A 25,635-nucleotide genomic window follows, 5' to 3' on the forward strand; every position below is an offset into this window, starting at 1 on the left:
GAGTACGTTGGGTGGGCAGATTTCAACCTGTGTTATTACAATCGAAAGAGATATACACTGCTGAAAATCGGTGTTAGATTTAACACCACAGATAATAGATATAACACAAACCAGTGTCAATAGAGGACCACACAGACAGTTGTAGAAAGTATATAGTGTGATGATGTTGAAAAGTTTTACCTGGCTCCTTGTGGTGTTAATTTGACACTGTAGCTGGTGATATCTTTGACACTGCGCCGGTATTGATTCAACAATAACACTACATGGTGTTGATTTGACATTACATGTTTGGCATTTACACTGGTGCTACAATGTATTTCTAATGGTATAACACCCGCCCGGTGTGAATAGAAGACCCCACTGGTGTTACTGTGGTGTAAATGTGTTCTCGATTTTTCCCAAAATGAGGTCTTTAACGGGGAGTTCTTGTTCGTCCCATAGAAATTCAAAATGCACAAGAAGAACAGGAAATAACTACAAATGTACCTATTAAAAAAAAAAAGATTCATATTTTGAAAGGACACCAGGAGATGTTAATCTTACACCATAAATGAACACCGGAAATTTAAAACCCGCTCGATGCTTCATATTTAACACCGTATTTTTTGCAGTCTAGCTGTGTACCCATGCCAATTTAAATGTTTACGGTGTTGTGAACAGTGAAATAATCTTTCCATTTGATGAAAGGGTGAAAACAGTCAGCGATCTTTTAAGAAAAAATATTGACGGAGAAAACATTTTCTGCGATTGTGAGAAAACATAATTTCGTCGAAGAAACAGAGCGCGCGCGCGCACCGACACACAAAAACACGCACACACCACCCACACACACACACACACACACACACACCAACAACAACGACAACAACAACAACAACAACAACAACAACAACAACAACAACAACAACAACCAACACCACCACCACTGGCCTCAAGCACACACTCACACGCATGATGCTCAGATATGGTTATTTCAGATATCTTGTGTTAGAAATGACTTGGGGAATCGCGTCATTATATGCCATCACAGGATATTGTGAGATCAACGCCAATCCGTGTCTTTCGGGAGGAAACTGCTCATCCATGTTGTCTGGGGACAGACCTTACATCTGCCTATGCCAGCCAGGATATTGCGGAGATCGCTGCGAGATAGGTAAGGTTTACTTGACACTATTTTAAGAGAACGAAAAACAAACAACTGTGCAGTACATACGCACACATATCCAACTCATCGCTCGACAGATTATCACCTTGTGAACCCCAAAACTGTTTTAGCTCAGAAACCAGTCAGACATTACCGTCCCGACGTTTGGAACAACCACCCTGGTCAACTAAAGCAGTGCACTTCACTTTTTTTTTTAATTCTTTAAGGCTCATCTGAGAATGTATCTGTATGTTATCGAAATATGTTTCCAGCTAATATATTTGTCTTTGATACACATTGTATTACGGATATCGCTGCGAGATAGGTAAGGTTTACTTCAGAGAAGATTCCTGACACTATTTCAAGAGAACGGAAAACAAACAATTGTGCAGTTTCAGCTCAGAAACCAGTCACACATTACCGTCTCGACGTTTGGAACAACCACCCTGGTCAACTAAAGCAGTGCACTTCACTTTTTTTTTTTAATTCTTTAAGGCTCATCTGAGAATGTATCTGTATGTTATCGAAATATGTTTCCAGCTAATATATTTGTCTTTGATATACATTGTATGTACTTATTTTCTTTTTTTTCAACTCTTGGTCAGCCTTGAACCATACAAAATGTTATCCGATTTCTTCCATTCTCTCCCGTTCTTTTCTTTGACAAGGATTTTACAGGGACATTTACTTGCACATTACATTTTTCGGTCAAGCGCATATATTACGAGACGTCATGTCATGAGATAGCAGAGCATGACTGTATTTACTTGTACCTTTTGTGCTACTGCACACATCCCAGATTGGTGCAACCCTAATCCTTGTCTGAACAACGGGACGTGTACGAGAAATAGACAAACTAACTACGGCTGTGTTTGCACCGACGAATGGGACGGCAAGAACTGCTCATTTCGTAAGGACAATTCTATCTTGCTCTTATTCATTTTTTCTTCTCAGCAGAACAATATTATAATCAATTCAATTCAATTCAATCTTTATTTCCGATTCAATGTATAATGTACAAAAATGAATATGAGCAAATTGTACAAAAAATAAGTTTAAAAACAATGGAAACGACAACAAAACAAGGTGAGATTATGATAAAGACAAAAGAAAAAAAAACATCGGGAAAACAGATATTACAGGTACATAGAAAACAGAAACTCATTAACATTATGTGTTTGGTTGATCGGAAAATGGTATGCGCGTAGAAAGCCAGAATAGGCTTGCTATGTTGCACATACCCCGCGTTATAATCATTTGAAAATTACTTTTATAAAATCAAATTAATCATAACAAAAAAAAAAAACATTAAACACCATAATACAAATAGAAGAAAGACCAATACATCCATACATCCAATCAATACTTACTAATCAATAACTTCTTGTACTGCCTTTTGAACATATTATTAAACTGTATATTGAATTTGCTCAGTTCTAACGTATTCCATAAAACGGGACCAGTATGACGCAACGAATATTAAGATTTATCGGTTAAAAAACGCCATGAAAATGATTTGACGATCTTGTATGATAACTATGTACATCAGAGTTCTCAGAAAACATATTTTGTAAATAAGGTGAAAGAGTTTTAGCATGGAAACGTTGCATAAAAGAACATATTTGCATTTTATTCAAATCTTACAATTTAAGAGTGTGTAATGATTTGAAAAGTTTAGATGTTGATGCTCTATCATCCTTACAATTTCTACCAAAATATCACGTAAAGGTAAATTTATTATAAGGAGTGAATGTAGGAAATGGAACACCCGTTGCAGAATGAGGTTCCTTAGCCTTTTTTTTTTTCTGTAGATGCAAATGAACACGGCGCTGTGATTTCCGGTTGTGGTTTTTTAAGCTTTATTTTCTAGAGCCCCACAAAATTAAGTGTACAGATAGATGGTTTTGTCGTAAAATTAAAAAAAACGGTGAAATTAAGACGAGGGGAAAATAGACCCCAACTTAAAAATTAAATACCATAAACTCCCTTCATAACTACCTCGTCCAGTAAACTCTAGTCATCTGTATGAGAAAGTACTAACGCGACTTTTTCGTGATTGAATAAACATAATGTTCATGACGAAATCTTTGACCACCCGTGCATTTGATGTGTATGAAATTTTACAGCATACGACCCATGCAGATATCCAAACAACTGTCCAAAGATCAGCACGTGCGTTTCAATCTCGCATGACCAATACTTCTGCGAGTGTCCGTCTGGGACTACACTGCAGGACGACGCATGCTCAAACATCAACGAGTGCGCGGACGCTGCGCTGAATTCTTGTCATCAAAATGCCTTGTGCCGAGACACCTTCGGATCTTATTTCTGCGTGTGTCACAACGGTTACTCTGGTAATGGTACCTACTGTGAAGGTAAGGGGATGTTGTGTTACTATACTTACACTGAATGCAGCACCCATTAAATAATCTTATTTTCTTTCCTTTTCTGGAGTTAATTTGCACCAGACCCTCTTCAGTCACCTCCCATCTTTCCCCAGTGCCAAAATGTTTTCAAGGTTCCGATTCAATCATTATTTTCATTACTATATAGCACCCCGTATGATTTAATTCCATTCACACGCTCACACACATACGCACACACATGGGTACATTAAAATATGATTAGAAGAGAAACAAAGTTACTTACCATAGTAGTACAATGTCAAAACTAAACATTCTATCGGAAATACAGGGTTACGAAACTTTCGTATTTTTTAATAGTCATCAGTATATTAATGATGACATACTGGACTATGAAAAGTATACTGAGGCGTAATCTGCACGTCATCAGTATTGCCAAATAATGCATGTGTTTGACTTATGTAGCAATTGCAAGTAAAGAAGAAAACAGGATATTATTTAGGTCAATAATTTTGACTCTTGATCAAATTAATTCCAAAAGGATTGCCACAGTCACAAATGAGTATGATGACCTTTGCTCGATTTCATATCAGAGTTTTTGTTTGTTTGTCTGTTTGTTTTCTTTATTAAGCGCTGCCAAGCCCCTGCTCATCGCGCCCCTGTCTTAATGGAGGGACGTGTTTTGAATCCACTGGCTTAACATACATTTGTCAATGCCAGACTCCTTACCAAGGCATAGACTGCAGTGACGTTAACCTACGTAAGTACGCTGATTGACGTTTGCGTGCGTGAAACACACATTATTAATATCGAAACAAAACGAACCATACTTGATAGATTTAATGAGGTGAAATAAGTTACACGAAACGCAGAGACGATCGAACGATTCGAATTAGGCTAAAAGATCGTGAGACAATAATTATTTTAAACGTTGATACGAGAGAATACATTTCTTGAAAAAAAAAATCACCCGACAACAATAAAGTCAAAAGATGTAACTGTTTGACCGCCAACAGAATAAGAATAAGAATATATATATATATATATGATTATATGTATGTGTGTGTTTTTTAATAATTATAGGTATATGTATATATATATAACACATACGCCTATATTATATGTATACATAAAACGAAGACCTATGTTTTATCAAAAAATGCTATTTGACTCTAGTTCTTAATCACCAGGAGTCTCGAAAGAGGACTTCCATGTAACTTAACCAAACTCGATTTCTACTGGGATCTGCGCGTTACAATTTTGTTTCAATTCTTTCTTTTTCAAAGAAAGTCTGATCGAATATCTCTGCGTTTCATATTAGATATATTCTAGTCTTAATGAATTGACGTTCATCCTCTATATTAATGATATTTCACTGCACATCCAATCAACGTATCATGTATCATTTCATTCTTTTTTACATCATTTAATGCATTTTTTATGTAGAAATATGAAAATAAGTTGAAATGAAATTGAAATGGAAAGAGGTATATCACTTTTGTTTCAATATGTGCTGCTTTCCTCACTTCATAATCAGATCTACACTATATCATTAATGTGACATGACAAAGATGATTATTTTATATGCACTTCGTCTTAAACTCAAAGCCCCTGTACAGGTCCGTCTGAGTCCCTTGAGCCAGGAAGTCAGTCAGTTCATGAGAGTCGAATTGACGTGTGCCTTTAACCATGTATTAAGCTTTGACTGGCAGAAAGATAGCGTCACAATCGAGATGGCGACAAACCGACAATCCTATATCATTCCCGCCATGACGCCACAAGATATTGGGTATTACAGATGCGTTGGGCAAGGAAGAGAGGGACCAAGCGTGGCTACCGCTCAAGCAGCCGTCACCATTGCGAGTGAGAGAAGACAATAATTATTACGATAAGTTAATGCAATTAAGTCGTAGCGCAGTACACTTAAAGTGCCTTTACGCCTGTGAATAATGATGAAAAAAAAAAGCTCCTTGCCCTTATGTTTAATCTCATTATCTACTCTGTTGGTAGAAGTATTTTTTTTTTGTCCCCCATTTCGCAAAAATGTAATTCTTTAAAGGTTACTCGGTCTCAGGACTATGACGTCATGTCGAATGTTTTTCACTTTTATTTCCTAACTTGTATTATCCAAGAAGTAATTCGACTCCATATGCCTATGGACATTAGCAAATAGATTGAAATCGTTTAGAATGACAAAACCTGCATAGAAATCAGCTCTTAGATAACAGAGTTATGAATTTGAAGTTCCATACGATTTTTTTCAAACGAAGTATTGAAATTAATCTTTAACATATTTCTTATCATATGACATGAAATTAGATAGATAAGAATGTTTATTCAAATTGATGAAATTTTTGCGTCGAGTAGCTTTTATTGCAACTGATTGACAAATTGCCCTACATCGACGTAAATAAGCATTGGTTCATACGTGTTTTTGTAGTAGCTATGACAAAACAAATCATGGCCGTACATAATCGAGCAGGATTCGAACCTACAACCACCTGCATTATCGAACAGACCGTCGAGCTTCCGCGCGGCAGCCAATGCTGGTTCTAATCCTCATAGCATGCAGCGGGTACTGCGTAATTATTCATGTTGATGACAATTTCCGTCGGTTTTTTTTTTCATTGCACCAGATTGACAAATTCATCAACATGAATAAGCAACTGAATCGATCAGTGCAATAATTCAGTTGAGTTGTTCAATCATGTATTTATAAATCCATGGTTTCTTTTGCTATGGCTACTACCACTAAAACACTGATCAATATCAATCTAATGTTAAGATTGATTTGATTTTTTTCGAAAGTATTAAAAAAAAGACATCAACAGACAATAGCACATCAATAAGTTTCATAGTTTTTTTTTTCTAATCTTTATTACGGTGTTGAGCACAAGGCAGTATGAGACTAGGACTTGTAAACATGCCCTCTTCGGGATTTTCTCCTTCGCCTCCTTGTTCTTCTCCCTACCCTCCTCATCGTCTCTTCGTTTTCTAATTCTTGTGATGTATGACACCTATTTGTTACCTCTGCAATGCTTATTGTGGAATGGGGCATTCAATGTATCGTCATCAATTCGGTATCAATGTGTACAAACATAAGATTATCCGAGTAATTGTCAAATTGTTGAAGATCAAAAATCAATCTACATTAAGTATGCTCCTTTTGAGAAAAGTAAAACGGAACATGGACAGAAGTGACGTCACAGTCACATTGATAGCAACAATGAGAGGAGCACTCGCTGTCTTTTGTTTCCAGCTGTCGATGCAGTGATTATAATCGTAGACCTGTGTCGTACTTTCGCTGTTAACTACTATTCGTTATGAGTGGAATATTCTTCTTTGAATCTTGTTATTGTTACCGGTTTTTGTAAAACGTGTTCGTAAGGGGAAGAAATGATAAAATGAGGATACAACTTCAAATGCATTCTATTATGTTTTGCCAAAGAAGGGATACATTTCTCTCATTTCCCCCCAAGACCTATCCAACGTGGCCGTCAACAATCTAGTGTTCAACCAACAAGTAGGGCGCCCTCAAGAGCTCTCCGACCAATCTTCCGACACCTACATGAATCACAGCCAGTTCATTAGCGACTTTGTAAGTGACAATAATTGTCTTTACTACCATGAAAAAGTGAAATTTGTACTTGGACATGACATTAATACATAGATATGAAGGGAAAAAAAGGTGAAAGAGAGACTTACCGTGGACTGCTGCGTGTACCTCACGGTTTCTCACAATGATGACGCAGACTTTTATGCTATGTCAACAGTAAGATAAAACATGCGATGATAGAATATCATACTCTCTCAGGAAAACACCCGCGTAACCTATGGTGGCCACCATTGATTATACGAAACGTTACATTCTTTTGCGTTGTTCAGGTGATAAACGGCCTCGTGAACAGTGACGATTTCGACAACATTTCGCCCTCCGTGGTCGTCTCTAGTCTACGACTAGGCAGTGTCGTAGCCGACGTGGTGATTTACGCCAGCAGCGATGACGGCATGTCAGCCACAGAGCTTCAGCGGCGAGTCAGCAGTGCTCTTATGGAAATCGCCCAGTCCTCCGACGGTCTCTTCGATGCATCACGTGCAACGGTTACAAGTACTGGTGAGTATAGATAGTCATCTTCTAGTATTTTACTTATTGTCCATTGCCCATTTTGCCAATTGTATTCTTGGTAATTCCTGTAAGTTAAACTCTTGGGTTCGAGCCATGGTTACCAGGGATGAATTAGTCACTTTTGTCCACCTGAAACCTAAAGGCTCACCAAGAGATTCCATAGATAGTTCGAGAAGTTATGATTGCACAATATGGGGATTATGAAGTCTTCGCACTGAATAGGTTTCTATGTTTCTGTAATACGTTGGGAAAAGTTATACATTTTATTTATTAATACACATATGTGTCATGATTATTGTCATTGTAATATTAGAATAGTTTATTTCTTGTTTTCCTGTGACGTAGCTGAAATATTTAGAATTGCATTTTGATTGAACATATGTGTTTTGAAATGCAGTGCTTTGTTACCCTTTAACTTGGACTTCGGAATACGGAGATGTGTCCTTCCCACAAGGAGAGCTTGGCTTTATGACGTCATCCAACGAAACGTGTCCATTCTACACAACTAATGGTATGAATTATTATCTTAATCCTGACAAGTTAAACTGTCACATACAGACGAGGACAAAATCATTCAAGCTGCCACGAAGCCTCTAATCGATTCGATTTTTATGGCGTGAGTGACAAACATGAACAATGATGCCTCATGACAGTAACATTAAGCAATCTATCTCTATTTTTCATAGATTATCTGTTGTGTTTATACATTCTCTTGTTATATTTTTAATCAGTCAGTCGGATCATTTAGCCAGTTTCTCATTTCTAACACTTTGGCTTGTAACTTGCGGTCATCATATTTTGCCAAAACCTTACCGGCCATGATTGGCTCTCTTTGTGAACCACTGGCGTAGATAACTCTGTTGCTTGTTGTATATATGCACGGGAAATTAATGAAATAATTATTGTTTTCAGTGTAAAAAACGACGAGTACTAGGAATCTGTAAGTTATCTGGAATAAATTTAAACTTTGTTTGCATTTCATTACCAAAATTACTCGAATGGATCCGTTATTTCAGCCGACCAGCCAATAGCTACAGCTGTCTGCACCGGAGACAAAATTTCTCAGGCGACGTGGAAGCCGTCCGACAACTGCGGAGACGTCAGGAATGTTACAGAAGTTCTGACGGAAATCCAACAGGTAGTATCTGACTATTAAACTAGGCCACCTATACCTTCCCCTGTGAATTGATGACTCACATTGTGTTCACACTGTTAGAATGCTCGAATTTAGCAGTGTGAAGGGATTTCACAGTGTATTCACATTCACACTGTGCTTCTCACACTGTGTTCACACTGTGTTTCTCACACTATGGAACACTGCGTTCTTTCCAGCAGGGAAAGAGGAAACACACAGCCTGAAAGGTTAATAACCATGGGTTTTGCAAACCATTACCATTCATTTTTTTTTCTTTATACATGAAGTATTCATCGTGAGTTTTTTTCGCACCTTCTAACAGCTTTGCATTGAAGTATAGTTCTGTTGCTGACCACTCCTCATGCTGTCTTTGTATGTTCTGGTGAAATAGAAGAAAACATTCAATGAGTATACTACATAATTTTCAATTCAATTCAATTCGTTTCTTTCCATTTCCATTTCAATCACAATAAAAACAACATGAAGCATTCAGTGTTACAGATGAACATAAAAAACAATGACATATAAAAAAACACAACAACGACATCAGAATTACAGTCATAAATTGTTCCAGATTACAAAAGGGAACAAGTAAATTGGAAAATGGTGTACACATAAAAAGCCAATAAGGCCTGTAGGCGCGCGTACACCGTTGTTACAAATCATGTAGAATTGGAATCTATTTTCAAAGATCATAAATCAGCTTTATACAGAAGATACACAAAAGAATATCAAACAAAAAACAAAACAAAAAACAAAATGAACATAAAAGGGATTAATAAATACATCAATGTAATTCTAATAAAAAGACAAAAGATGTCTTTTATACTGCTTCTTAAATAAATTATTATGTTGCTTATCATAATTATCTGGGTTTATTGCATTCCAAAAAACTGGTCCTGTATGACGAAGAGTTTGTTTTAATTTCGTACTAGGACAATTCCATTGATGAAGTTTATTGCAGCTCCGTGTGTTATGAGTGTGTATATTTGAATTTAATCTGAACATATTCATAATGTAAGGAGAGAGTGTATCTGTGTGGAAACGTTGCATCAAAGAAGTTATTTGAAGTTTATTTATATCATGCAACTTAAGTGTATTCAATCGTTTAAATAACTGAGAGGTGTGAGCTAAATGTGGAGATTTTGTAACATTACGAATTGCTTTCTTTTGTAATTCAAATAACTTATCAAGTCTGGAATTAAAAGTGTTTCCCCATACGACATTACAATACAACAAATGAGGTAATATAAAAGAATTGTAAAGAGAAAATAAAACAAAAGACGGTAATTCAAACTTCAAACGATTTAAAACACCTACAAACTGCGCAACTTTTCTGCATACATTTTCTGTATGTCCACGCCAGTCAATATTTTCATCCAGAATAATACCTAAAAACTGAACTGATTTACATTGAATTATTCCATATATTTTTATGTCATTTATAAATTGCACATTTCCCTTCTTCTTTTGAAATGACATATAATTAGTTTTATCTACATTTAATGACAGTTTATTGCACTGAAACCAATTCACAATTTTAAACACATTTTTATTCATAATATCATATAAAGTATCTATATTACTATGTGAAGCAAGAATAGTGGTGTCATCAGCATACAAAATGAAATCAAAATCAGGGCAAGAATTAACAATATCATTGATATAAAACAAAAAAGCAAAGGACCTAAAATCCACCCCTGTGGGACCCCGGTGCAAATCGTTTTAAAATCAGAAGAAACAGAATCAAAAACAGTATATTGCATTCTACCAGAGAGATAAGACATAAACCACTTCAAACAAATACCTCTAATACTATAATACTCTAATTTCTTTAATAAAATAAGATGAGAAAGAGAATCAAAAGCCTTTGAAAGGTCCATAAATATTCCAATTACACTTTTATTAACATTTATTTCTTTAATTATTCGGTCTTGTATTTCAGTAATAGCCATTTCAGTTGAAAACAATTTTCGGAAACCATACTGACTCGGACATAAAACAATTTTGGACAATAAAAACTTGTACAATCTGATAATATACATTATTCTTTCGAGGATTTTAGAAAAACAAGGTAAAATTGAAATGGGTCGATGATTACTTAAAACTTGAGAATCACCTTTTTTTTAAAAAGGGAATCACTTTGGCTATTTTCATAGTGCCACAGTGGGGGCACTGTGGCATAGTGGATAAGACTCCCGACTCCCGATCGGAGGACCCGAGTTCGAATCCCGCCCAGTGCTTACGTCCTTGGACAAGATGTTTTTACCCACTGTGTCCCTCTCGACCCAGGTGTATAAATGGGTTCCTGGCAACGCTAGGGTAATAATGATAGCAGGGCCCTCTGGTAGAGCAGTGGCAACACTGAAGAGGCTACCCTGGGTAAATAAGACCTTATTATTATTATCATTAACATTATTACTTATCAGGTACAATACCGTTAGAAAAAGATTGATTTTAAAGCTATTTGCACAAAAGTGTCGGTGCATCGAGGTCATAATCTACACCTTTTATGTGTAAGGAGGCCCTGCGCTTTTGTCACATAATCTCTACATCGGGAGATCGTGATTTTTAAAGGTATATACACGTAGGGTATATACGCAGTGCATATAGAATGTCCCCGTGATAACTATTGAACTCTTCATTTATCTTACAGTTAGGCCTCCATTTCCCAATACAACAGATGTCATATCGATTAATCGTCAACAATTTGAAAACACAAAAACCATTTAATTTTTTTTTCTAATAAATATGATTCCCTCTCTAATCATTATACGATATGAAAGGTGTCGACGTGCTATTAACCAATTCCATACTGAATTCTGAAATGCCTATAGATTTAATACGCAGGCCATCAGGTTTCCGTACGGAAAGGATGAAGATGTGACATCGTTACGATTAGGTATCATTGTCATCATTCTTAGTAGGTGCCTATTATCGCCACCATCGTTATATTGTCGCCATTTTCTTAGGAGTTTATTGTGACATGAATACTAAAAATAATTTCATAGGTTAAATTCGCCTAAGCTTCAAATTTCCATTCTTTGACATAAAGGAAGATTTATTCATTTAAATCCAGGATGGTGTCACGGAAGACACAGCCGATGAAGTGAGCAGTCACGTGGCCATTGTAACAGCTGATTCGAGCACAATCACAGCCAAAGATGTGGCGGTGGTCGCAAATATCACCGCCGTCATCGCTAACTTGAGTACTGGAGAACCTCAGGTATGGAATTATACACAAACTAGAAAAGCACTCTGAGAGCGCAGACCTCCGCCAAGCATGCAGCTCATTTCCATCACTGATCTTGTTCTTCCAATAGAGATATCAGTGATTTCCACCCATAAGTACTTAGGCACCATGCTGAAAGTGTTTATAGTGTGCTGAAAGTCGCCCGATTTCCCAATATATAAGCCTTTGTTACGTCATCAACCCTCAAATACACGGCCCGCCTCGCCCTAGCAGAAACTAGAGCACACACCAAAGACGCTTAACTAATAAGACACGAAAGTGCGCGCTAATCCTGTACAAAACAAATGGACAGCGCGCGGTCTTCAAGCGTATACGCACATCACCTGAGACGCGCTGCCTTGACGCTTGATAAACAACAGCAGCGGCTTCAGGGACAGCGCGTCTCAGGTGATGTGTGTCTTTGCCTGAGACGCGCTGTCTACATCACCTGAGACGCGCTGTCTTTGAAGATGTTGTTGTTGTTTATCAAGCGTTTTGATTGTGAGATCATGTTGTTGCCAAATTTTTACCTCCACGAAATAACCCTTATTACTCTAAAATCTCGTTCTTCAAAATAATCCCCTTAATCGAAAAAAAGCTACGACTATAATTTTTAAATCTTTTTAAGATAATAAAGATACCACTACCTTTGGAAATGAATGATGTTCCTAGGTGTACTGAGCTTGTACTTAGCTCTCTTTTGTATCGTCATGTAGGGTAGCCATTTTGTGTCCATTGTTATCGCGCGCCTTCATATCTTACATCTCTACTATCTTTGGCACACACTTTAGTGCGCGCATGCAAACCTCAAATACGCGCAGCCTGAACTCCCAAGTTCATTGACCCTACCTGCCAAAATATCAAAAATCCTTCATAAATTCCCCCCAAATTCTCGGATCACTACCAAAAGTTAATCGTTTGGTACTTGTGTCATTCTCAACCTTTCCTGCAAGTTTCATCCCAATCCGTTATCTACTTTTTGAGTTATTTTGCACACGGACAAACTAACTAACTCACTAACTAACGAACGAACGAACGAACACACAAACCAACGGTAACGAAAACATAACCTCCTCCCTTGGCGGAGGTAACAATGAATGTTTATGAGTGCAATGGACAGAATATTTCATGAGGTGAAAGATGAAATGATCCATTCAACGAGGTGAGCCGAGTTGAATGGATTAATAATTTAATCTTTCACCAAATGAAATATTCTGTCCATTGTACGAATGAAATACGTATTATTTGTTTTGTATAACACCTACAATAGATCCTTGTCATTTGACGCTTTATGAATTTAGAGACAAAAGAGAATGTGCTGGATCTTAGTGAGATCGAGAGAGTGCTCACTGAGCTGAGCGCTTTACGCTAGCGCGCTGTCTCGAATGAACACTGCAAACGCAAGCGTCTTACATGCGTAAGTGTACCGGGCTCTCGACGTTCTGGCAATGGAGCAAATCGTATGGATCCAAGATTGCACGGTAAATGGAGCAAAGATTGCACGAATGATGACATAATAGTAAAGTGGGACGAATGATCAATAGCAAGCAACCAATCAAATGACAAGAATCTATCTATAGGTGTTGTATCACACGAAATCAAAGCATAACGTGAAATGTTGGTGTGTAAGACAGAACGTGCACTATCTTTTTAATTTTTTTTTGAAGAAAATATAGAAGCTTTCAATCAAGTATTGACGACTGAGAAAGTTTAGAGAGGCAGGCTGGCAAAATAGGTACATTCTTCAGATTTTCACTTCATTTCAGCAATTACTAAGCTGACGTATGAATGAATTCTCGATAGTTGATGTGATTACAACATTGGCCAATTGGTACAATATGCTCAAAACAAAATATAATTCTCCCCGACAAATATGTCCTGACAAATCTAGATTCAAAATCAATCTAGTGAAATATTTGATTTATGTGTTACGAGAATATTGGATCACCTGTGCTAAATTTCTCGAACGTCTCGATGTACGCTATAAACTTAAATGGCACACGCAGTAATAACTAATATTTCCAAAATCTCCATCGATAATGATGATGATTCTAAACTCTTATGAAAACTTTTCAAATTCTTGACGTTCTAAGGTGAAACTTTCTAAAATGAAGTTAATATGTATCAAAATTCATTATTCTACCATGCCATATTAATTTTTTTCCATAAATTAGCACAGTACTTAGTTCTTGTGGTAATAATGTTAAAGGTGCAGGAAACTGCCCCTCCCACGGGGGTACCCCCCCCCCCCGCCCAGCCTGATGCGTGATGGTTCTAATATGGCGTCACCACGACCTAAGCTTACGTGGGTAATCAGCGAAATGCTCAAAAAGTCATTTTTCTCTCTCTTTCTTATCAAAATGATACCAAGGTGACCAGGGAAGTGGTAAGAATTGTCAGCAACATCGCCGCCGTGGAAAGCTCTCAGCTAGAGAACGCGGAAGAAGACAACCACGCCATCTCCGACATCGTCACCGCCTTCGAACAGCAGCTGAGGAACACGGAAGTTGAAGACGGAGAAGCCCTCAACGTTGCAGAGGAAAATGTCGTAGTTCAGGTATTTAAACAAAATAATACGCACACACCTCTAGATGCACATACGCAGAGATACACAAATGTTTCATTTCATTTCATAATGATAATATGATAATTATAATAATGATACAAAATTCATTCAGTTACTTATTTCCTCTTGTCCATGCATCATGAAGTAAGAATAACATAAACGTACTTCAAAACATAGTACATGTACATGAAAACAGAAAATATAAACCGTTAGGTACGAAAAGGGACCGTAGCAAATATGTAATCTGTTTATTGTCGTATGTTTCATACTGATTATGGAGAATACAGCTCATAATAATACTGGTCATGTGGTTTTACCGTTTAACATTACAAAAAGATATTTATGTCACTGAGTATTGAAGCAATGTTTCCGGGACAAGTAAGCTAAAGCTATGTTGATTAGCGAACGCAGAGAGATTGGTAAAACACTACTTGAAAATTTGAGGAAAAATCAGACAGTCAGTTTGTAAGTTATGAATTATTCACCGTTTTTTTTTTTCTTTTTAGCCATTGAGTCAAAGTCAACAAAAATTATGAATTATTCGCCGTTCTTTATTCAGCCATTGAGTCAAAGTCAACAAAACATAAATGGAGTGAGCAGTTTTTATATATTACGTCATCTACCTTGTAGTACGTGTTGGCTGTACATCTATCATGTTGTTTTTGTTGAATTATTGATTACCTGCTTGTGTACATAATGTATGTGTGTCTCCAGGTCGCTTCAGTTCGAGCCGAAACTTTGCAAGAGGGCGCTGTTTTGACAGTGACAGGAGACAGTGCTGCAGATTACAGCCAGTCTCGGATCATCTTGAACACTACAGCTGGCGGTGGAGATGACTTTGAAGAAATCGAAGACTTGATTGCGCAGGTGACGTTACTAGACGTAGGCAAATTATAGTGGTGATAAGGAGAACAAGGCACATCAGTTTTTCACTAAAGAGATCAAAACACAATAAGGTACCAAAGTAGATAATGACTATATTATGAATATGCGCAGTATAATTCTCTGCAGTTTATATGCGGTAGGACGCAAGGTACGTTGTACGTAGAGTAGTTTGATTGTCCTTTTTGTTGTTGTTGCTTGTTATAGGGGTACCGGTAGGGGGCAACGTATTACCTCCTTTCTTTTTATTCATATTTCTATTAGTGAAGACAATCTTGTGTTATATCTATCCCACAGAAAATTCTGAATATTTCTGAAGGAACATCTGCCCCTACTGCCCTCTCCCTGCTGCAAAAGATTCTGGTCTAGATGTATGATGTCAGACGTTTCAAGTTATATAATACCCTCATGTTCACTCAGCTTTATTCCTCAGTCTACAGTCTGCTGCACATGTATTGCTTTATTCGCCAAGATGTCATAGAGCAAAGGATTGAGATCTTCATTGAGCTACGCTATGTTATACCCAAGTGGGTGCATATTCATCTTTTTTTTTGTGCTCTTGTTGTCGATAGGGAAATTCGTGAATGATAGTTAAGATGGTGCAGCAAGTAACACGGAAGACATTCATACGTTCAAAAGTAAGGAACATACTATTATAACTCCCTTGATAAATTATGCACTGTTATTGTTCTGTTTATAGGTGGCCCTCCCTCCGGCAATTTCGAGTATTGCAGCCTCTTCTTCATCTAATACTAGTCAAGGCAATTCCAGCGGAGAGAACATCAAAATAATCATGAACGTGTTTTCTACCCCCCGGCTGTTCATTTCCAATTCGATCGTTGCCTTCAGCGAGCAAAACGCCACTGTAAATCGTACTGCGAATACGCCCGTGATTTCGTTGAGTGTCGGCGATGTCAAGTTAGAGAACCTTGCCCAGCCCATAAATTTAACATTCACCGCTATGGAGGTAAGAAAGCACATTAATTCTTCGGTAATTTGAACACTACTTGACCAGGTTATGAAATAATATACAAGCATTACGTTTTGATGGACCATTGTTTTTGTTTTTATCGGAACGTAAACCATTGTAAATAGGCCTACATCTTTGTTATGCTAAATTTGTTTGAAACTCTGAATACATTAATTTAGAATATGTAGCGCTTGTTCTTTAATTCAAAGTGCAATCAGAGAATGTATACCCAATATCATCGTTAATTTCCCGATTTCATACTCTGTGGGGAAAAAAGAAAACGAATTAAGTTGAACTGAAATTCATTGAATATAATTAAAGTGCCGTGAAATTATTTCTAATTGATTCTGACTGAAGCCGGACTACGAGAACCAAACCTGCGTGTTTTGGAACTTCACCATCAGTGACTGGTCATCCAAAGGCTGTGAGTATGTACAACAGACAACAGATTTTGACACTGTGACCCTGGGCCCATCTGCGGAACTCTCGACCGATCGCGGAAATTTGAGCAAACCAGAGTTCCACACCTGTTCGTGCAACCATCTCACAAATTTCGCAGTTTTGATGGTGAGTTAAAAGGATGAGACGTAATCTCGCTGGCCCGTAACTACTAAGGGAGAGGGGTATAACCGGAAGTGGCACCAGAAAAAAAAATTATATATATATATATATATATATATATATATATATATATATATATATATATATATATATATAATTTTTATATTTTATATATATATATATATAACGTGAAGTGGGCTCAGCTTGGACGTGATGGGTGCCGCATTTTAAGTATAGTTGTGACGGAGGAAGAAGGGCTAGTGGCAGACGTTGCAGTAGTTCACTTTGCCTTTTATTGCTCCCAAGTTTTCGACCCTGCTACAGGTCTATTTCAAGGGTTTGTTTCACTGTGTGTACCTGCTGTATGTGGTGTCTGTGGAGTGAAAAAGACCTGTAAGAGGGTCGAAAGTTTTGGAGCAATCAAAGGCAAAGTGAACTACTGCAACCTCTGGCAGCAGCGCTTCTTCCTCCGTCATATTATATATATATATATATATATATATATATATATATATATATATATATATATATATATATAATGTGAAGCGGGCTTGGCCTCGTACGTGGTGGGTACTGCATCATTGGTATATGTGAGACGTAAGGAAAACTTGCAGTATAGACGTTGCAGTGGTGTTCAGTCTTGCCTTTATTCCCCGAGCTTTCGGCTATTTCACTAGCCTTTTTCAAGGGCTTGATGAGACATAACATAAAAGCAAAATAGCAACCAATTTGCATGCATTTGAACAGAAATAGAAATAGAAATAGTAATAACAAGAAGCCAATCAAACGGAATATAGGCAGTGGCACCAATTCGCATACATTTCAACAGAATAAGGCAGACAACAGAACAAAAACAAAAACAAAAACAAAAAACAGAAAACAAAGCAAAAGAAACATGAGAAAACAAAGCAAAAGAAACATGGGCAGCAATATTACATTCGCTCCAACGGAAAGGTAGTATTATCACATACACTTGCGGTGAAAAAATACAGTTGTAGTAGTAGTTTAGTATAGGTAATACCAACGGTAATACATAAACCAACATAAATTAAAGCACAATAGTTACCTTTAGGGCGTGGGGATTTGCTTGTGTGTGGTGTGTGTTGTGTCCGGAGGGTGAGTGTGAGGGGTTCGTACATGTAATGCGGGGGCAGTGAAGTGTGAGGGGTGATGTGGCGTGGGGGTATTTGGGACGGTGACACAGTAATAATTACATGCCTTTGAAGGTCATTCGCGCCGTGAAACTCTTTTATAAGATATAGGTACAAGGTCTTTATAGTAAATAAGGTGCACCTACATTCTTGACACTGTGAGTAGGTGCTCAATAAACTTCAAAACTTCTCGTGCGTTCTGGATAGAGATTAAAACAGAACCTATGAAAAAAAGGATCGGCATTAATTCCATGTGGACGTAAAGTTCGAAGTTTAGATATCCAGTACGATTCTCGTTTGAGTATGATATGGCTTTCCTTCTTTTTGATGAGTTCAATACCTGTGATTTGTGCATCCCGAACTGAGTGATTTGGTAAGTTAAAATGTAAGGTGTAGGGAAGAATTTTGCGGCTGGAGGTGTTGTGGTTGATAATCTCAGAACGTGTGTTGTTCAGGCGGGTGTACAGAGACGTTTGAGTTTTACCGACATACTGTAGGCCACATTGACAGCATGTGATGAGGTATATTACCAAAGATGATTTGCAGTTAATGTAGTCTGTGATGAAGTAGGTTTTCTTTGTTGATGAGCTTGTGAATGTGTGTGTGTCTTGGATGTGCTGGTGCAGGATGCATTTTTTGACTTACATTGGTAGAAACCAGGCGTTGAAGAGCTGATGTCTGTAGGTGTGCTGTGGAACTGTGGTGGGGTTGGGTGGGGTGGGCTTGGAGAATTGTGTGAGTTAGTGTTTGTTGTTGATTCAGAGCTTTGTAGGGCGTCTTCCTGAATTGCGTCTACAAGCATGGATATTGTTTGTGTTTGTGTATGTTCTTCATGATCTGTGGCTGGAGTGTGTTGTTTGGGTGATTTGGCATTCACTAGCATGTCCCGTAGCGTTCTACTACGTCGGAAGGATGTGATGGGTGGCCTTGGGAAGATATTTCGTAGGGTATCGCATTCGCTGATGATGGAGAAATGTTTGTGGATGATGGAATCCAGGAAGACCTTTACTATAAAGACCTTGTACCTATATCTTATAAAAGAGTTTCACGGCGCGAATGACCTTCAAAGGCATGTAATTATTACTGTGTCACCGTTCCAAATACCCCCACGCCACATCACCCCTCACACTTCACTGCCCCCGCATTACATGTACGAACCCCTCACACTCACCCTCCGGACACAACACACACCACACACAAGCAAATCCCCACGCCCTAAAGGTAATTATTGTGCTTTAATTTATGTTGGTTTATGTATTACCGTTGGTATTACCTATACTAAACTACTACTACAACTGTATTTTTTCACCGCAAGTGCATGTGATAATACTACCTTTCCGTTGGAGCGAATGTAATATTGCTGCCCATGTTTCTTTTGCTTTGTTTTCTGTTTTTTGTTTTTGTTTTTGTTTTTGTTCTGTTGTCTGCCTTATTCTGTTGAAATGTATGCGAATTGGTGCCACTGCCTATATTCCGTTTGATTGGCTTCTTGTTATTACTATTTCTATTTCTATATCTGTTCAAATGCATGCAAATTGGTTGCTATTTTGCTTTTATGTTATGTCTCATCAACAGTGGCGTACCGTGGGTCAAGACATTGGGGGGGCACCTCATGGCAGCAACATCAGAATTGCATAACGTAACAATTAAATGCGAGCGAGCGGAGCGAGCGAGCTTGAAAATTTTGACATTTTACAGTCCCCAAACTGCCGTTTGTAGCTATTATATATAATAATATATGCATGTATATATATATATACATATATCATATATATATATATATATATATATATATATATATATATATATCCATATAAATATATACATATATATTTGCTTTGGAAATTAAGGGGGTTGCACCGGGCGCAACTGCTGGCAGTTGCTAGCAGTAACATCACGAGAATGGCATAACGATTAAATGAGAGCGAGCGAAGCGAGCGAGCTTGAAAATTTTGACATTTTACAGTCCCCAAACTGCCGTTTGTAGCTATATTTTTTCGCTTTGGAAATTCGGGGGGGGGGGGGGGAGGGGCGCACCGGGTGCAACTGCTGGCAATTACTGGCAGTAATATCAGGAGAATGGCATATAACGGTTAAATGCGAGCGAGCTTGAAAATTTTGACATTTTATGTTCCCAAAACTGCCGTTTTTAGGTATACTTTTTTCGCTTTGAAAATTAAGGGGAGGGGGCGCATCGGGCGCAACTGCTGGCAATTACTGACAGCAACATCAGGAGAATTGCATAGCGATTAAATGCGAGCGAGCGAAGCGAGCGAGCTTGAAAATTTTGACATTTTACAGTCCCAAAACTGCCGTTTGTAGCAATATTTTTTCGCTTTGGAAATTAAGGAGAGGGGGCGCACCGGGCGCAACTGCTGGCAATTACTGACAGCAACATTAGGAGAATTGCATAACGATTAAATGCGAGCGAGCGAAGCGAGCGAGCTCGAAAACTTTGACATTTTACAGTCCCAAAACTGCCGTTTTTAGCTAAATTTTTTCGCTTTGGAAATTAAGGAGAGGGCCTGGGCGCACCGGGCACAACTGCTGGCAATTACTGACAGCAACATCAGGAGAATTGCATAACGATTAAATGCGAGCGAGCGAAGCGAGCGAGCTCGAAAATTTTGACATTTTACAGTCCCAAAACTGCCGTTTGTAGCTATATTTTTTTTCGCTTTGGAAATTAAGGAGAGGGGGTGCACCGGGCGCAACTGCTGGCAATTACTTACAGCAACATCAGGAGAATTGCATAACGATTAAATGCGAGCGAGCGAGCTTGAAAATTTTGACATTTTACAGTCCAAAAACTGTCGTTTGTAGCTACATATATATTTTTTCGCTTTGGAGGGAGGGGGCGCCCGATGCGCCCCTGGATCTTTTTTATTTTATTTATTTTTATTTTCATTATTTATTTATTCTCCACTCATGGGATGGATTGCCTTGGTCAGCTAAAAGCTGGTTTTCACAGGGGTCCACCACTGGTAGTCAAGGGTGTCGGTTTATGTTCATGATTGGGGGAGGTATGACCAGCGAGGGGGCGTCGAAGTGACCAAGCGGGAGAAGGATGTCCAAAATCTGCACTTTATATAGAGAATCCCCTAATTTGTTTGTTTTTGTGAGTGTGTGTGTTTCATATAGATGGAAAAGTTAGGAAATAGCCACGGTCAAGTCTTATTATTGGCAATGCAAGACATTTTAATATAGACTAGTATGTAAAGCAACACTGCAAAATCAATGATCAAGCTTTGATTGTTGATAGCAAATGTGTACAACCTATCAAACATCACATTGCGCAACATTGCAGCGACTCTTTTTGCCATTCCGATGTTCTGAGTACACTGCGCACATCCTGCTTGTATTCAAAATGCCAACCAGGAATGACACTGAATCACAATCTTTTGTCGTCTTCGGGCTTTTTGAACAATGTTTCACCATAATACCTCTTTAATTATATGGTTAAAAGAAATCTTAGAAAAATATCTTTTTTCTTGATCATCCTTTCATGTCGATTTCAAAAGCAGTTTACTAACCCTTGAATTACCATTTTGGTAGGTTTTTTTTTTCTTTTTTTCTTCTTTTTTTCTTTTTTTTTTTACCAGCGGATTGGGGGGGGGGGGGGGCACGTGCCCCCCCCATGCCCCCCCCCCCCCCCCCCCGTAGTTACGCCACTGCTCATCAAGCCCTTGAAAAAGGCTAGTGAGATAGCCGAAAGCTCGGGGAATAAAGGCAAGACTGAACACCACTGCAACGTCTATACTGCAAGTTTTCCTTCCGTCTCATATATATATATATATATATATATATATATATATATATATATATATATTGAAACAAGGAATATTCATTATTACAACGTTTTCGATATATATATATATATATATATATATATATATATATATATATATAGAAGAAAGAGTCTCAAGTACGCCATGGATCCAACGATTACAAAAAAATTTTATTACAAAATTTTCGGTCTGCCTCAGACCATCGTCTGTGCAAAGACAATGATGGACAATGATAAACATGAATCATAACAACAATCATGGTTGTTAAAAAAAAAAAAAAAAAAAAAAAAATTGTAATCGTTGGATCCATGGCGTACTTGAGACTCTTTCTTCTAATAATTACAACATTCGAAGTCCAACACGTGGAAAATTCCAAGATGAACATTTTATATATATATATAGATATAGATACATGAATTATATGCATATATGTATTATTTGCACCCGCAACATGCGCAATGTGTGAAATAACGGAACTGACCATAAACTTGAACTAAAAAGGTCCACTTTTTATGCCTCCGCCAGCGAAGTGGCCGGAGGCATTTTTCGGGTCGTCCGTCCGTCCCGTTTTGTTTTTGTCGATATCTCAAGAACCGTGAGGTGGTTTTGCATCAAACTTGGTATGAGGGTATATCCTGGGGGATAATACTTTGTTTGATTTTAGGGTCACGGGGTCAAAGGTCAAAGGTTATTTTGTGAAAAAAAGGTTGAAATTTCATGTTTTTCTCCATATCTCGCAAATGGTTTAAGGTATCTTCATGGAACTTAGTATATATGCATGTACCGATGGGCAGTGATTATCTAGGGAAGTTGGAGGTCATGGGTCAAAGGTCAGGGGGTCAAAGGTCAAAGTCAACTCCTCAAAATATCACTACTTTCCTTATATTTATGCAATGCCTGAAGGATTTTTTTTTTAACTTGATGTGTATAACCCAATATATATTCTGTGGGAAGTTTCTTGCCAAAAGGTCAAAGGTCAAAAGGTCAAAGGTCAAGTGAAACTGCTAAATTGCACTTCTTCCTCCTTATCTCAAAAGTAACTCAAGGTACTATCATGAAACTTACATATTTATGCATGTTCTACCTAACAGTGATTCTCTTTGGAACTGTGGGCTCAAAGGTCAAAGGCCAGGTTTAGATAATACTATTTTACCATTTGATACTGAAATTATACTTTTTCTCAATACCTTGAAAATTACTCGATGCATAAACTTATAAAAGGGTCAAAAGTCAAGTAAAAATCATCAGTGCCCCCAAATACCTGCACTCTGACGTTTTAATTATTCATCCAATTGAACCTAGTTCTAGGAAAGTGAACATTCAGAACATTTGTGGCAAACCTGTCATTTTAATATTTTGCCAATAAGTTGTGTGAAACTGTCATCACACATTGTCAAGACATTGTACTATAGACCTATTAGGAGAACCATGCATTATGGCGGAGGCATACACCAGTCGCCGTAGCGACATTTCTAGTTCTGATTATGAATCCTCCTATAAGAATCCTAGTTACGGGCCTGATCAATCATAGAAATTAGCTTCACTTTTTTTTTTCCAGCACATTCACACACCTACACGCACACACACACGCGCACACATACACAAGCAGAGATACACACATATACACAGCTTAAAGTACGGAATGAGGCCTCATATCTGGAATGGAATATCTCAAAAGCCATACGTGAAGCAAGCTGAGTGCTTTGATGCCTTATATGAGAAGGTTGAGACAATAAAAGAGACAGGGATTTACACTTTATCTAGCCTTACTGATATTTTGGGATATATCGATGTAACTATGAGTGCTTCGATTGTTCTGGTATTACCAGATGAGGATATTTAATCATCTGCATTTCACTGTTTGATTCTTAAAATCCTAGGACACTCGAGAGTCGTCTGGGCACTCAGCACTTCGCGCACTGAGTTACATTGGCAGCGTAGTGTCCATCGTATGTCTGGTCGTGGCCCTGGCCACGTATCTCTGCAACAAGTAAGAATCAACTACGAGCAAAGAACAAATAAGGCATTTTCTTCCAAGCGTACCACTAATATCACTCAATAACCCTTTTTAATATCGGGCTGAAGTCAAATTTAGGAGAGCGATTTTATTACGATTGTGATCAGGTTTAGACAAGACGTTGTAAAGGCGTAAACCTCAGAACACTTTAATATGAATTTCTTGTTTTTGCAGCCATTTTCACACTATTTTGCAGAGTATATGACAAGCCAAAATGTCACATAAACTCAATTTTCCCCCGGTAATGAACCAAGTTTATCTAGTGTTTTTGCTTGATAAATGTATTTTTTCAACTCACTAGTTTATTGATCGTTAGTTCTCAGCAAAAAAAAAAAAAAAAAAAAAAAAAAACCCAACAAACACCAAAAAACAACAACAACAAAAAACAAACCAAAAAACCCATAAAGTTCATAGGTCAATAAACCAAGCTTATCGATTCATTGGGCATTTGGCTTGCCATACGATAATCCAAAAATCCCGCAGGTGATTAGCTAGAAAAATTTATCTACAAACAAAGTTCATGGATAAACTTACTTTTCGCTAGAGATTTAGCGTTTCTCTCTCTTTCTCTCAAAAAAATCGAAAATGTGTTTCTGCGGCAAATTAAGTTTTTCGGCAACAAACTTTAGTTTATTGGTCAACAAATGGAGTTTTCGAATTATGGGATATTTTGGCTGGTCATAAATGTCTTCATCTTTAGTGTCCACATGTAACACTTTTCCGTAGCACCAGCATGATTTCCTTTACTTCTATTTATGGTTAGATAGCTACATACCACTGCAGTTCAATAGGCTAAAACCTTTATTTTTGAAACGCTTTTGTTTCTTTCATTCCTAGGAAGCTTAGAGAAAGGCAGTGCCATCAAGTGTTCATGTGCCTGTGCGTCACGTTGATTGGCCTTTACGTAACTTACCTCATCATGAGCTCTCTAGACTTGGAACAGAGCAGGGCAAATCCTGCCGCTTGTGGCGTCCTAGCTGGACTGGTCCAATTCTTCCTGTTGTCATCCATTGCTTGGATGGGCGTTGAAGGCTACAACACGTATCTCATCCTTGTCCAAGTCTTCAACACCTACGTGCCAAATTTCCTGCAGAAGGCGGCTCTTGCAGCATGGGGTATGGCTATAGCAGAATCATAATTATGATACAAATTAGAATTTTGCTTGATATGTAGCCAATATCATAATGGTTAGCACATCAAAATTTCCTTGACGTTATTTTTACTTTAGTGTAGGCCGTAAGTTAAGTACACGATTCCATCAAAATTCTATTCAGAATTGACTGTTAGTTTGTCGGTTGGAGAAAAACCTTTAAAAAATTTCGCAGGAAAAAAAAAAGCAACGAATGTGTTCCTCGTGATTTCACGCTGTCATGGTTTTCATTTCCTTATTGCATTCGCATTTCTCTTATAATTTTCCTGTCCATCACATTTACACAGGGATCCCAGCTTTGGGAGTTATTATCAATGGGGCCATTGCAAGAGACAAATATACCAGGCGTACAGTGTAAGTATACAAATGATGTTAAGATTTTCTTGTTTTGCTTTATTGTGTCATGATCATTGGTCCGAGTATTCTTTATATTAAAGTAATAAAAACGCTTTATGACTCCGTAATCAACATTCCATAACATCGATACAGAAGGCACGGATGATGGGAAACGAGAACAAGAAATCATCAATACATCACAAAAATAACAAAG

General features: G+C 37.8%; 1 protein-coding gene across 1 annotated transcript in view; it reads left to right on the forward strand.

The window, feature by feature from the left end:
- The window catches only part of LOC140236667 (uncharacterized), an 89,395-nt gene that overhangs the window by 60,306 nt on the left and 3,454 nt on the right, over positions 1–25,635 (forward strand). Inside the window, exons 26-42 of the mRNA XM_072316591.1 lie at positions 1,031–1,153; positions 1,944–2,054; positions 3,271–3,519; positions 4,139–4,267; positions 5,116–5,370; positions 6,987–7,105; positions 7,393–7,621; positions 8,031–8,144; positions 8,650–8,771; positions 11,848–11,994; positions 14,372–14,557; positions 15,281–15,433; positions 16,149–16,415; positions 16,776–16,985; positions 23,799–23,908; positions 24,773–25,050; positions 25,373–25,439. Coding sequence (XP_072172692.1) covers positions 1,031–1,153; positions 1,944–2,054; positions 3,271–3,519; positions 4,139–4,267; positions 5,116–5,370; positions 6,987–7,105; positions 7,393–7,621; positions 8,031–8,144; positions 8,650–8,771; positions 11,848–11,994; positions 14,372–14,557; positions 15,281–15,433; positions 16,149–16,415; positions 16,776–16,985; positions 23,799–23,908; positions 24,773–25,050; positions 25,373–25,439 — 2,869 coding nt within the window. The remainder of the gene's footprint in view (positions 1–1,030; positions 1,154–1,943; positions 2,055–3,270; positions 3,520–4,138; positions 4,268–5,115; positions 5,371–6,986; positions 7,106–7,392; positions 7,622–8,030; positions 8,145–8,649; positions 8,772–11,847; positions 11,995–14,371; positions 14,558–15,280; positions 15,434–16,148; positions 16,416–16,775; positions 16,986–23,798; positions 23,909–24,772; positions 25,051–25,372; positions 25,440–25,635) is intronic.

Source organism: Diadema setosum, chromosome 13, assembly GCF_964275005.1.
Source record: "Diadema setosum chromosome 13, eeDiaSeto1, whole genome shotgun sequence".
Classification (NCBI taxonomy): domain Eukaryota; kingdom Metazoa; phylum Echinodermata; class Echinoidea; order Diadematoida; family Diadematidae; genus Diadema; species Diadema setosum.